Source organism: Balearica regulorum, chromosome 12, assembly GCF_011004875.1.
Source record: "Balearica regulorum gibbericeps isolate bBalReg1 chromosome 12, bBalReg1.pri, whole genome shotgun sequence".
NCBI lineage: Eukaryota > Metazoa > Chordata > Aves > Gruiformes > Gruidae > Balearica > Balearica regulorum.
In genome coordinates this window covers 13,989,037-14,001,315 of record NC_046195.1, presented here as the reverse complement: position 1 = coordinate 14,001,315, position 12,279 = coordinate 13,989,037, and the positions used below count along the sequence as shown (strand labels likewise).

The window sequence follows — 12,279 nt, the reverse complement described above, 5'->3', positions numbered from 1 at the left end:
CAGCATGCTAAATAGGATGAACTTTGGTAACAGCTACACTGACCTTATCCTGTACTACTGTTGCTGAGGCTTTGCCCTCTATTATGAAAGCAGTGATCTCTATCTTCCATATGGCACAAGCCTGTCAGAACAATCTTGCTGTACCACGTGTCTTAGAGAGCTTAAGCTTAAAATCTCTCTCTTTAAGAAAGGAGTCAACAAGCATTTTTCAAGTCCCAACGTAACACTCACTCCATCTCCATGTGACACTTCAGAAATTCATGATGTGTGACTCAGAGCTGAAGGATCCTTGTCTTTGTTCAAGAAAATTGATTCCATTCTTTCTGTGGTGTTACTGAGGATACTCCACTATTCTGCTTTCCAGCGCCTGCAGCCCTAAGCATGACTCTGAAGGTGCTAATAACTCCCACAGAACTGAACAACTTAATTTTTGCCATCACACTGGAATGAGAGAAGAATGTTTAAAAGTGCTGCATGATTTAATGCTCCCTGTGCATTTCTTCTCCAGAGCTAAGGGGGAACCTGGAACATCAGTATTCCAAATACTAGTTCCTCTCTCCTGTTCAAAAACTTAAGTATCTCCGTAAAGCCATACACTGCTGGTTGCATGGAATACACTACTGCGTAATCCATGAGCAAATCAGTGTTTCAGGACTTCTGCATATGTATTAGAGGCATGTTGTCCTGATTCCAAAATCTTCAGGATCTCGAAGAATAGTCCTATGTCCCATTACTAACAGACTGAGAAAGTAGGTGCTACTTACAATAAAGAAATGAGAGGTAAGAGCATCTCTCACAGTGGGGACCAGTGACAAGTGGTGCTCCTCAGGGGTCGGTATCGGGACCTGCGCTGTTTAACATCTTTGTTGGCAACATGGACAGTGGGATTGAGCGCACCCTCAGCAAGTTTGCCCACAACGCCAAGCTGTGTGGTGCAGCCAACATGCTGGAGGGAAGGGATGCTGTCCAAGGGATCTTGACAGGCTTGAGAGTTGGGCTCACGCGAACATCATGAAGTTCAACAAGGCCAAGTGCAAGGTCCTGCACGTGGGTTGGGGCAATCCCAAGCAGAACTACAGGCTGAGCAGAGAATAGATTGAGAGCAGCCCTGAGGAGGAGGACTTGGGGATGTTAGTGGATGAGAAGCTCAACATGACCCAGCAATGCACACTCGCAGCCCGGAAAGACAACTGTGTTCCAGGCTGCATCAAAACCAGCGTAATCAGCAGGTCAGGGGAGGTGATTCTCCCCCGCTACTCCACTCTTGTGAGACCCCACCTGCAGTACTGCATCCAGCTCTGGGGTCCCCAGTACAAGAAAGACATGGAGCTATTGGAGCAAGTCCAGAGGAGGCCAGGAAGATGATCAGAGGGCTGGAGCACCTCTCCTATGAAGACAGGGTGAGAGAGCTGGGGTTGTTCAGCCTGGACAAAAGAAGGTGCACTTAGTCTGGTAGAGTATAAACAAGCAGATCTCCTTCATAGTTTGCTTCACACAAACTCAGCAATTTTCAAGTGGCCTGAAAGGAAAAGAAAACAAAAAAAATTATAAGCAGCGTCCAATACCTTGTGCACTGACACAGCAAACACTGTGGAAGATGGTCTTGCCTGCTTGTGTCATTGCAAAGTCTGAAACTATGCCAGTTGTAGGGAGAATGGACAGGACTACATAATATCAGCTCCTATTCTTCAGAGAACACCAGCGTCTTCTGGGGTTGTGACCTGCTTCAAGAAGCATTCCATTAACTCTTCCCTGCACCACCAACACCCAGGGAAGCACTGAGAGTTACCGGCCAGAGGGGGTGGTAGCAGGTTGAAATAGCCTCTAGAATAAACTATAATAGTTAAGGGTTGACTCTTTATACAAACATTGGATCCAAACGGATCTGACTGCATGGCTCCACTCAGTTCTAGAAACCTCTATCCTTGCTTCTTTTAGTCTTTGACCCTCAGCTTGAAGGAAGAAAAAAACAAAAGGTCATTTTTCTCCCTTGGTCATCACCAGGACATATTTTTATTAACTCACCTTTACGCAAACACCAGTTAGCTGGCCCTTTGGTACCAGGACAAGTGTTAGAACAACAGACTGTAATGTCCCAAACATGAGCCTATGGGCAGGATAGAAAAACAAATCCAGGAGAGGAGACTGCATCTATTTAGACATTTATGGGTTCTCCTCCCTTTTCATACTTGTTTTCTCTTTCTGTCTTCCCAGCCTTCTTGCCTTTGTGACATCGGGGCCATGTTATCCCCAGAGCAAGTTGGGAAAGAGGCTGTTATATTAAGACAGTCTGTGCTGCAAAATGTGAGCCAGGGCAAAGGCTCCCAGAAAAGCATACCAAAGACCAGATGAGGGGTGGAAAGGTCTGTCTGTAACATCTGGTGCCTATCTAATCTAGGGCAGAACCTGAACCCCATGCCCTGCTTCTTGCACCATCCAAAGGCTTTCTAGCTTCTGCCATTTTATTAATTGCAAAGGGAATATGCTGCTGGGAAAATGAATTGCATCTACTATAAATATTTTGAAAAGACCAAGGCATCAGCTAGGGTACATCAGAATTGGTGGAGTCACCTCAGTTTATGCCAGAGAGACTCTGGCCTTTTGTTAGAACTGATGCAGAAAAAAAATAATTCTTGAAGAAAATCCCCAAAGACTGTATTCTCTTAATCTTCCACTTGGAAATCCTAGCCATTTCACAGTCAGGAGGCCAGAAAAACTAAATATTTAAATTCATTATTGTACTGTTGTTAGAATTTTTTTTTGTTTAATTTTTTTCCTTTTTTTAAAACAGCAGTGAATCAGGTCATTGTCATATGCTTGGTTAACCGAGTCAAAGACCTTACTTGAACTACCCTTGTATAACACTTCATTTCAGACAATCTAACTACTGTGTCTTACGTTAAGAGCGCACAAAAGTTTTTCAGTTTTCCACAGATGCCATGGTTACCCTTATTTCTAAACAACATCTGGAATTAGATGTTTTGAGACGGGACTCTGGGCTAGAAATGTCTAAACAGAACATGAGGGAAAAAGAAATCTTTTAAATGGCAGATAGAAATACATCCTCAGAAGCTTTGCATTTCGCATGACAAAAAAGGGGGAGCAGGAGGAGAGAGTTGGTCTGGACGTGCAAATTACTTTTCCAGAACTAAACACATGAAAAATTAATCTACTGTCACCTGTGACAAAAACACATTCAAGAAGGCTCTCGAACTCCACCTTTGATTTTCATCTTTCAGCCAAGCAGATTCAGTTTAAAGACAAATTTTACTTATAATGCACTCCCAGAGACTTTCATTTCGTTTTCAGTGATGAGTGGATATTATAATGCAGATACAAGTTTCCCCAGAGTCTTGAAGTGCTCAGTAGCAAAACCCCTTATAAACAGAGACAATTTATTCACTGGCAGCAAATATGCATTTAAACATACGATCTAATAAAATATGTTATTAGATGTTCTAGGTCATGGTTGACCTACAATCCACCTGCCCACACACCAAACCTGTCAATTTATTCTAGAAAATTTTTAGCATTAACTACATTCAGAGCTATAAATCACCTTTCAAAATGAGCAGGACACTTTAAAAAGGAGGAGGATGCAAAATAAATACTGTCTTTACTCTTGGAACCATCCGCAATATTTCTATGCATAAAATAATGAGACAGGAAATAAAAGATATTAAAGAACAAAACCCAAAGCAAATTGACTGCTAGCACATGAATTGGTCAAATGTTTATTTTTCTAAAGAACAGCTTTTATTAATTTTCTGTCATGTTGCAATAACTTGGATGTGAATATAGTGATTTATATCCAGGACTCAAAAAAGCACAGATGCTGACAACATACAGATATTTGCCACATGTCCCTACAGCCCAATAAAAACTTTTTTTTTTTTTTTTTTAAAAGTAATTCACATAGATGAATTGCAGAAACGATTGACACATAGAGCTTATTTGAAACGTAGTCCAAGTTGGTAAGATAGCTACAGATTTAAACAAAAATTGTTCCCAAGATTTTTCTGCAGTGTACAATGGATTTAACCTCTACTTTCCTTCTGGCTAAGTACATGTAACTCATTACTCTTGAAAAGAATATTCATATCAGTTTTTATTTGGTATCATTTCACACGCATATCCCAATACAACCCAGAATTTCCAGCCTGGCATGTGTCCCATTGTACAAAATACAATGTCTTCCCCAAAGGACTTACATGGTGCCGCAATGAAAAACCTCAGAGCCAAACCCTGCACTCTGTGGTGTCCTGTGAAACTGATGAGAGCCAAATGACTTTTGGACATTAATTACGAAGATTTTTACAAACACCACAAACGCAGCAGCTGGACAATGTGAACAAGTTATAGGAAGGGCACAAGCATGACTGTGCTCTTAACAGAAAGAAGTTGGGGACAGTCTGAAATTGCCCACCTTTAAGTTAAAATCAAGAACAAAATGAAGCATGGAGAACAGCTGTGCAAAGTTCTGTGTGTGTGCCTGACCAGTATCTGTGAGAGGATACATAGATATTTCAAGGGAGCTGTACACAAGAGTAAGGATTTCTAAGAAAAGGACTTGGCAAGTCCAAACTTGAATTCTGACTACAGAAAAAAAAGAAAACAACATTTTTAAAAACACTTACTCTATAATATAATTATTCTTTCACAATAGCCCCAATCCATGATCAGATGAGGTCTCAAAATACTTAGCCAACCAGCTGAATAATTTTCTACCTTTAATATCTATCTTACATTTCTCATGTTTTAGAACAAGCACACTACTCTATTGAAAACCCTGTGAGCTTCATGTATGCAGAATCTGGCCTGTAATTTCTAACGGATACCTAAACCAAAGCACTAATGCAAATAAACAGAAAATGTAGCTCAGATTTTTTGCTACTTAAGATCTAAAATTAGAATTACAACGCATTAGAATTCTGATCTTTATTTTGTTACCATGCTGAAGACTTCAAAGCGCTGCCATGACATAAAAAAGAACATAATATAGTCCTGATTTCAAGTATGTATTTCCCAAGATATTTACCTTGGGTGAAAGCAAATACAGAAACTCTAAAACTAATACTAGAGTTCAAACAAATTGGTTTAAAATAGAATTCTGTCCATGCTTATATGCTTACCTGTTACTCACTAGAAGCACTCTGTGAACAAAAGAGGCTTCATAAAATCCAGGCGCTCATTAATGGCAGACAATCTGGAATACAAATAAACCCACAGAGTTAACAAGTCAGTCATTACAAGTATAGCCCTTATGGATTACCTACGGAGTTCAGCCTGCAGCAAGCCTAGGGCTCAAAGTTAAATATTTAATTCATTCACATCCTTAGATTTACTCTGGCAGGTCTCAGAATGGGAGCCAGGCTTCAACAGTCAGCCTGAAAGATAATGACCTTTAGTGACATTGCTGTAAATTTGGAGTTTGTGTTTGCCGTCAGTCAGGTATGATGTGATCCCTATTGATTTGTGGTGAAAGGGCATAATGATTCTAACCCTCAGGGCTGGATGAACTCTGCTTAAGGCAGAAATGAAGCCCTATTGATGGTGAAGAAGGTGGTTACACAGCTTTCCTTATGCTGTCAGAGGACTACAGATTACTGTAAATAGTTCATGCTACTCTGACCAGGGGACCCAGGAGCAATACAGACAGTTGACCACCGCTATATTTTGTGGCCTGTCCTAACATATGAAATTTGCCTCCCCTTCAGAAATCTATACCTCAGTCATACAAATCTCTCGGGAACAAGCCTGGATCCAGAATACACTGAGAGCCCTCTTCACTATGTGGAGTATGGAGAGGCTGGCGAGGGCAGAGGAGGTGGGTTCAGCTGAGAGCAGAACAAGTGAATACTTGAATTAGGAAATTTACTAAGGAAATGGAAAATAAATTGTGTGATAACTTTTTCCAGCTTCCTTGTCTCTAGAATTTTTAAGCATTCACGCATTTGTGCTGTAGGAGTACATTTGCTAGACAAATGTGTTTTCCTTCATGTGCTTAGTCAATCCATTCTTTGCTTTACTTACTCATATGACTTAAGACACTCTCTTTCTGTATGGCCATATGTTAATGATTCATAGTTGTGTTAAAAATGTGCTTACAATTAGTTCTCCAGATGCAACACACAGACTACAGCAACCTCAACCAGCCTGGAGGGGACAAAGAATCTTCCACTGTTGCAGTCCTCTCTGCTCCCCTGCCTCCGCTTAACAAGTCAGCAGCAGGGGTGGAGCTTCTAGTGTTTTGTATACACTTATTTTCCATTCAGACTTCTTCCATTTTCCAGAGCATTTCATTTTCTGGCATATATTTATTTTCCTCCCTGTCTTTTTTTATAATAGTTAGCATAGGCAAAATTTACCCAGTTATATGAAAAGATTATTATCTGTTCTCTTTCCCTCTGTGCAAAGGGGCACTCTATTCTAATACTTTCCTCTTGTAGCCAGAAGCCACTGAAGTCCTAAGGAAACCAACTTCTTTTAAACACTAACTCTATAATACAATTATTCTTTCACAACTGCACAGTGTTAAAGGCCTGTTCCTGTTCTACTTGGAGGCAATCTAGTTCTAAGAACGTTTTCTGCATTTCTTAAAAAGGTTCAAGATAATTATAAGTAACTTTTAACATCCTTGGTACATTTCCTTCCGTGCAACCTTTCTTGTTCTGAATCAGGACAGCTGCATCTGCAGGCTGTGTACAACCACAGGGAACAGCAGCTCAGGATTCAAGCTTTCTAGGAGTCCGAACTGTGCATCTCTCTGGAAAGGGTTCACAGGCAGCCACGTGTCTGCTGGAGGTGCCACAAACAGGTACAGTACACGTGGAGTCAACAAGCTTATTAGGGAGCCATTTGTCTGCACGGATTTTGCATGACCAGCTTTCTGTGACAAGCTATGCCTTGTAGTTCAGTTTTAGAGAAAGGCAATGATGTTTGGGAATCATTTCTTACAATGCTTCCAGTTGGAGATGCAAGTCAAGATTCTAGAAAAATAAAACCATGACCATTCAGGGATCTGATGCTTCTCAATTACACTAAGAAATAAAACCTGGAAGAATGAAAGATTGTACATAACATTAAGTTTTAAAATGGTGTTTTGCTAGTTGCCCTATGGGCAATGTTGAATGTCACCAACCTGGCAAGGCCACTGGAAAGCAATATGAACCAAAGTTCCTGAAAGGGAGTAAACTGTATAGTCTCTGATCAACTTGCAAATGCAAGACAGTGAACAAAGAGTATTTTGCCTGGTTTGAGCTATTCTATGCTGTCATCTTAGCCTCGATGTAAGCTATGTATGGAAAGGCAGCCACTGATCACCAGGACTGAGCAGAAGAGCAGCAACAGGAAAAATTCCTAGCAAGGGATGGGGTGTATCACACATCAAAGCATCTCATGGCAGCTCTTTTCAAGGCAAAGGGAGGATTGCAGCTGACTTCTCAGCTAGTGAGACACATAGCACAATAGTGCCTTATTGATCTTCGTAAAATGATATGCAAGCATGTTCCTTTTTTTCTTCTTTTAAGGGACGGTTGTCTGATCCCAGGGGATGAACTGTTAACATTAAAAGGACAATCACTTAAAGATCTTTCCAGCAAGGAGACTGAATCTCTCATTCACCCAACAACACGGCTGGTGAACATCATGATGGCTAGCAAAGTAAGCATGAAAGTTGTGGTCCTCTCCCACAACTGTGGGGTGATTTGACATTTACTTGAGAAAGAAGGGGAATTTATGCATCAGACATTTGAAGAACATGGTTTTGCTTTTCCTGACAAAACCCCAAACCTCTTGCGGTCAGACTCTGGTGACTTTCAGCATAGCTTTTTCCCAGATAAACAGAGGCTATGGGGAGGCCAAGGCCCTGGGAAATTCTAGCAAGGACTGTAAAACCCCTCCTTTTAGAAACACATAACTTGCCAATGTTAATTTTCCATTTGGAAGCTGAGCAAAGGCAGAGGTGGATTTAAGGGAAGATCCATGAATCCACAAGCTAGAGAACAGACCGTGTACTGAAGTAGTCTTGTGGATCTAGGATCTATAGCTAGGAAATTCCCATGGTGAATGTTACTGGAGTCTGCTACAGAGAGAAGGGAACAGAAGAAAGCATTAACAGGTCAGAAACCCCAGACTGTCACCAAATCTTTCAGTGGAAAACCCTTTTGATCTTTCTTTCGCAGAGTCCATTTCATTGGATTAGACACATTTCATTTCAGGCTTCTTGTCTTCTCATTCCCACCCCAAACTAGATGGCACCAAAGACTTTTCACTTGCAAATTCTGGAGGAAACTTAAGGACGATGACTGGACAGAATTAGTCCCATACCACACATTTACCACTTTGAAGACAATGGAGCTCAGCCAGAGATTTTTTGCAGGCTTCAGATCTTGATATTCATGGGAAAAAAGACACTTTCTGCTTGTTTTTTTCTGCAAATGGATCACACAGAAAGCTCTGATATAATCCTAGACTGAGAAAACATCCCTGACTGGAGCTGCTATCAGGTCTGAGTGTGCGTCTTTCTAGGACAGCAGTGAACTGTCTTGCCCAGATGTCTGCTGGATTCTGCCAAGACTTTTGTTTATTTTTTCTCCTTTAAATACCTAAGTGTCCAGAGATGAACTATATTAAACTTTTGTAGCATAGTACCACACAAGAGGCAGCCAGGTGATCTGTGCATTTAAAAACAAGCCTGCACTAAATTAATTAAGGGCTAATAGCAAAGGCTTTTCAAGCTAGTTAGCTTGGAAAAAGAAACAATGCAAAATCATTTTCAAAATGCCTCTTTAAGGATCTCTCTGCATTTCTTATTCTGAAGAGTTCCCTAGGAGAATGGGACTGGAAACCTCTAGTAGGATTTTGCTACTTGGCAATACCTCCACCTGCTGTCAAACTGGAAGATTATCATTCATTAGTTCTTGTATCTCCAAACAGCACTACTAAAGTCAGGCTTCTGGAAGAAAGCGTTGGTCATAGCTCCAGACAGATTAGAACCTATAGATCCTGCTCTGATGCCGCTTTTGTGGCCGCCTTAGCCCCTGCAGAATATTGCTCAGCAAAACCCTTTTATATTTCGAGGTTTACTATATTTCAATCAATCTCCCTATGCTGTCTGTATTTAGTAATGTTCTTCCTTTAACTGTGATTCCTTCAGCATCAATTCCCCATGTCACAACAGAAGCAGGAGTTTCAGGAATCATGCTCATCCAGAAATTGTTCCCAACATCAACTGTTATTCAGATGTAATCATTTATTTATTTACAAACTGTTCTAAAAACCTGCATGTGGAAACCTGAATGTTTTATCTACAAGTTCTTAGATGCTAGAATTAGTGGTCATATTTTCAAAAGCAAGAATTTCCAAGTAGAAGGGGCTGAATTTTTAGAAAACACTAAAGTCTAGTCCTCAAAGGTTTTTAAACACTCGGGTCGTATTTTGACTAAAACACATCCCTCTAAAATCAGCAGAAGTTAGACACCTACCTACCATTGCAAAGCTGGGCCTACGAATTTTCATTTTGAAAGTAATGCCCTTCTGAGGTGATAGAGACAGTACCCAAAAGCACCAATCATCTCCAGAAATTAGACAAGCATGGCTACAGTTTACCCATACACCAAAATATTAGTCTGTCTGAACCAAATGCAGGTGTCCAATTAATTGTCTGTCCATTTTGACTAAAGACCAGAATGTATTTCTATTCTTATTACTTTGGCAGGTTATAATCATTTTTATGGAAAAGTTTTCAGCTGCATTCTCCTTTATCACCCTATTTATTTTAAATAATGAATTTTGCTCCATGTTTTTTGATTCAGGCTGAAATTTGTGCAAGCCAAATTTGGAGAAATTTTATTTTTAAGTTTAGATCACTTTCAAGAATTTCCTGCATAGCAATCGGTGGGTTTGTTTGTTTGTTTGTTTTAAGGAAATGCCAACCTGTAAGGAAAAGCCTTTGGAAATACAAAATGGTTTTCTCCACAGTAAAGCTGCATGTCAACGAACTCGCAGTAATTCAACCAGTAAGTTGCAAAGAAGTAATCTTTTCTCTTATTGTATTCAGGGAGTGCACTGCACAGCACTTCATCAGTGTAATGGTACAGCAGTGTTGAAAGAAACTGCAGCTGTTGTCCAAATTTAGCCTGGCATCCTTAGCTAAGAATTACCGATGCATAAAAGCAGCAGCTTTTATATTCACAATACCCTACAGTAAGAGGTTTTGTGCATAATCATTCCATTTTATGGTTTTTTAAGGTGTATTCTAAATAGGCCAATGCTGTTTTGGTAGGGAATGTTTGCTTTGTACTGTGTTTAATATTAATGGTTATCCCCACTGTGAGGATTGAAAAGATCACTCCCTTCACAGAGAGATTTACAAGAGGAAAAATATTTCTAAGCAACATTTACCTGATAGAATGAAGGTGCAGAAATGTCTAATGTGTGAGAAATGACCCAGCCTCTCTTCCCACATCTGACAGGTGCAAACCCGTACTGGATAGGGGAGATGGACTGCACAGCGCCCCAGAAAGCCGTACCCTTCAGGGACCGACAGCCCCACACTCTCCACACCAGCCGCAAATCTCTTTCCCAACAGCTGGACTGCTCTGGAGGGAGAACCCCAGTAAGTGCTATGGGAAATCACCTGAAAAACAGACAAAACCATCTCCAGTAAGAATCTCTCAATGACCTTAGCAGTCACTTTCCCGCCAAAACCTACTTTCCTTGCAGGCCCTGTCAGGGAAGATGGCGCACTCTGCTTCCTCCACTTTTTAACCCCATTCCTCCTTTGTGAGGAGTAGAAGAGTGGGAAAGGCTCTGTGCCAGCAAACCCCCATTTCTTCAGCAGCTTCTCCCTCCCATTGCCCCAGCAGGTTTTACAGTGTGTGTAAATCCTCCCATGTGGTTCACACCACCTTGGTAGCCACTTGGAGCTGCCTCAGAGCTCACCACTGAAGAGGCTCCTCCTGGGCATGTCTCTGCTATTGGCCATGGAGCAGCTCTGTATATGTGGGCAATAAAATCCCAGCCTGAGCTTGGGCCCCACTGCCATGAACCTTCCGAGTCACCTCCATTGGCCCAGCCATGGCCACTAGCAGGTATGGACTTGCCTTGTGGATGCTAGTTGCTGCCCCAGCTGCACTGGCTGCCTGAGGCATCCTGCTTTCTGCCCCACCGTGAATCAGACATATTTAAACAACCCCATTAATGTAGGCGAGAGACTGACAGTCTCTTGCTATCCAGATGGATGCCTAATGATTCACCACAGGCTGGGATAGTGGAGGCTGGGCAGGGTAGAGAGGGTGTGGGTATTTATGGCTGACTGTCCCCCAGCTCAAGCCCCTCACACTCAGCTGCCACCTCCAGCCCTGTCTGAGGGACTCGCCACTGCTCCCCTGCCTTTTCACCCTGCCAGACCTAGGGCTTTAACAGGGGTGAGGAGGTGACAACTGGAGCACAAACCCCAACCGAACACCACCTGTGCAAGCAGACAGACCCTCAGGGATATGTGGGGCTTCCTCCTGCTTGAAGGTCCTGCGTGGCAGATGCTGCCTGTTGGCAGAGGCTCTTCGACAACATCCTGGGTTTGGAAATCATTACTCATCACACAAATACAAAATACACCCCCTCACACAGAAGCAAAGGAAATTTGAAAACTTCCAGTTTCAGATGTGGAAGACCCACAACAGAATAAGCAATCACCCTGATCTGGCAGAGCTATACTTTTCAGAGACTATGGTTTTGGTATTGCACGGACAGTTCCCTCTTAATCAGGTTCCCAATCCCATGTTGAATAAATCATCTTGTCTTCATGTCAAAATTGAGACTTATTTTCTGGTATATGCAGAAGCTGAATGTTTGGCTGATGTTTCACACACTTCAACACCTGTTAGTTTCCCTTTGCTGCATTAAAAAAAAAGTGTTGAACTCTCTTGGACTTGTAATTAGTGCAATTAACTCTAACCCTGCTAAAATTCACGCATACTTAGCTTTAGGTAATGACTTTTTTCAGCGCTTAAATTAGTTTGCAATACCCAATTCCATGTTAAAATGGGAGGTTTTCATTAAATATTTCATTAAAGGTTCATTAAAATGGGTCAAATCTCAGGGCTGGAGTTCACTATCTGTGGAATGGAGGAAGGACAGGTACTGAGAAATTGCTTACCTTGTTTATCAAGCAAAAAGGATGTGCTTCACCTCTTTTGGCTGCAGAAAGAAGCCTATGTAGTGGCTAGTGCACAGTCTGAAGAACTTTCATGAGCACAAATTCATATTTTTGAGGAA

At 41.5% G+C, this 12,279-nt stretch overlaps 1 protein-coding gene across 8 annotated transcripts in view; it reads left to right on the top strand.

The window, feature by feature from the left end:
• The window catches only part of IL16 (interleukin 16), a 48,514-nt gene that overhangs the window by 16,678 nt on the left and 19,557 nt on the right, over positions 1-12,279 (top strand). For 7 of the 8 annotated variants that reach the window (XM_075764520.1, XM_075764519.1, XM_075764522.1 and 4 more), the window contains 4 exons: positions 6,681-6,817; positions 7,530-7,662; positions 9,926-10,019; positions 10,476-10,618. In XM_075764520.1, the coding sequence (XP_075620635.1) occupies positions 6,681-6,817; positions 7,530-7,662; positions 9,926-10,019; positions 10,476-10,618 (507 nt within the window). Of the gene's footprint in view, positions 1-6,680; positions 6,818-7,529; positions 7,663-9,925; positions 10,020-10,475; positions 10,619-10,930; positions 11,094-12,279 lie in introns of those variants that run through there. The other variant, XM_075764526.1, reaches the window with a different exon arrangement.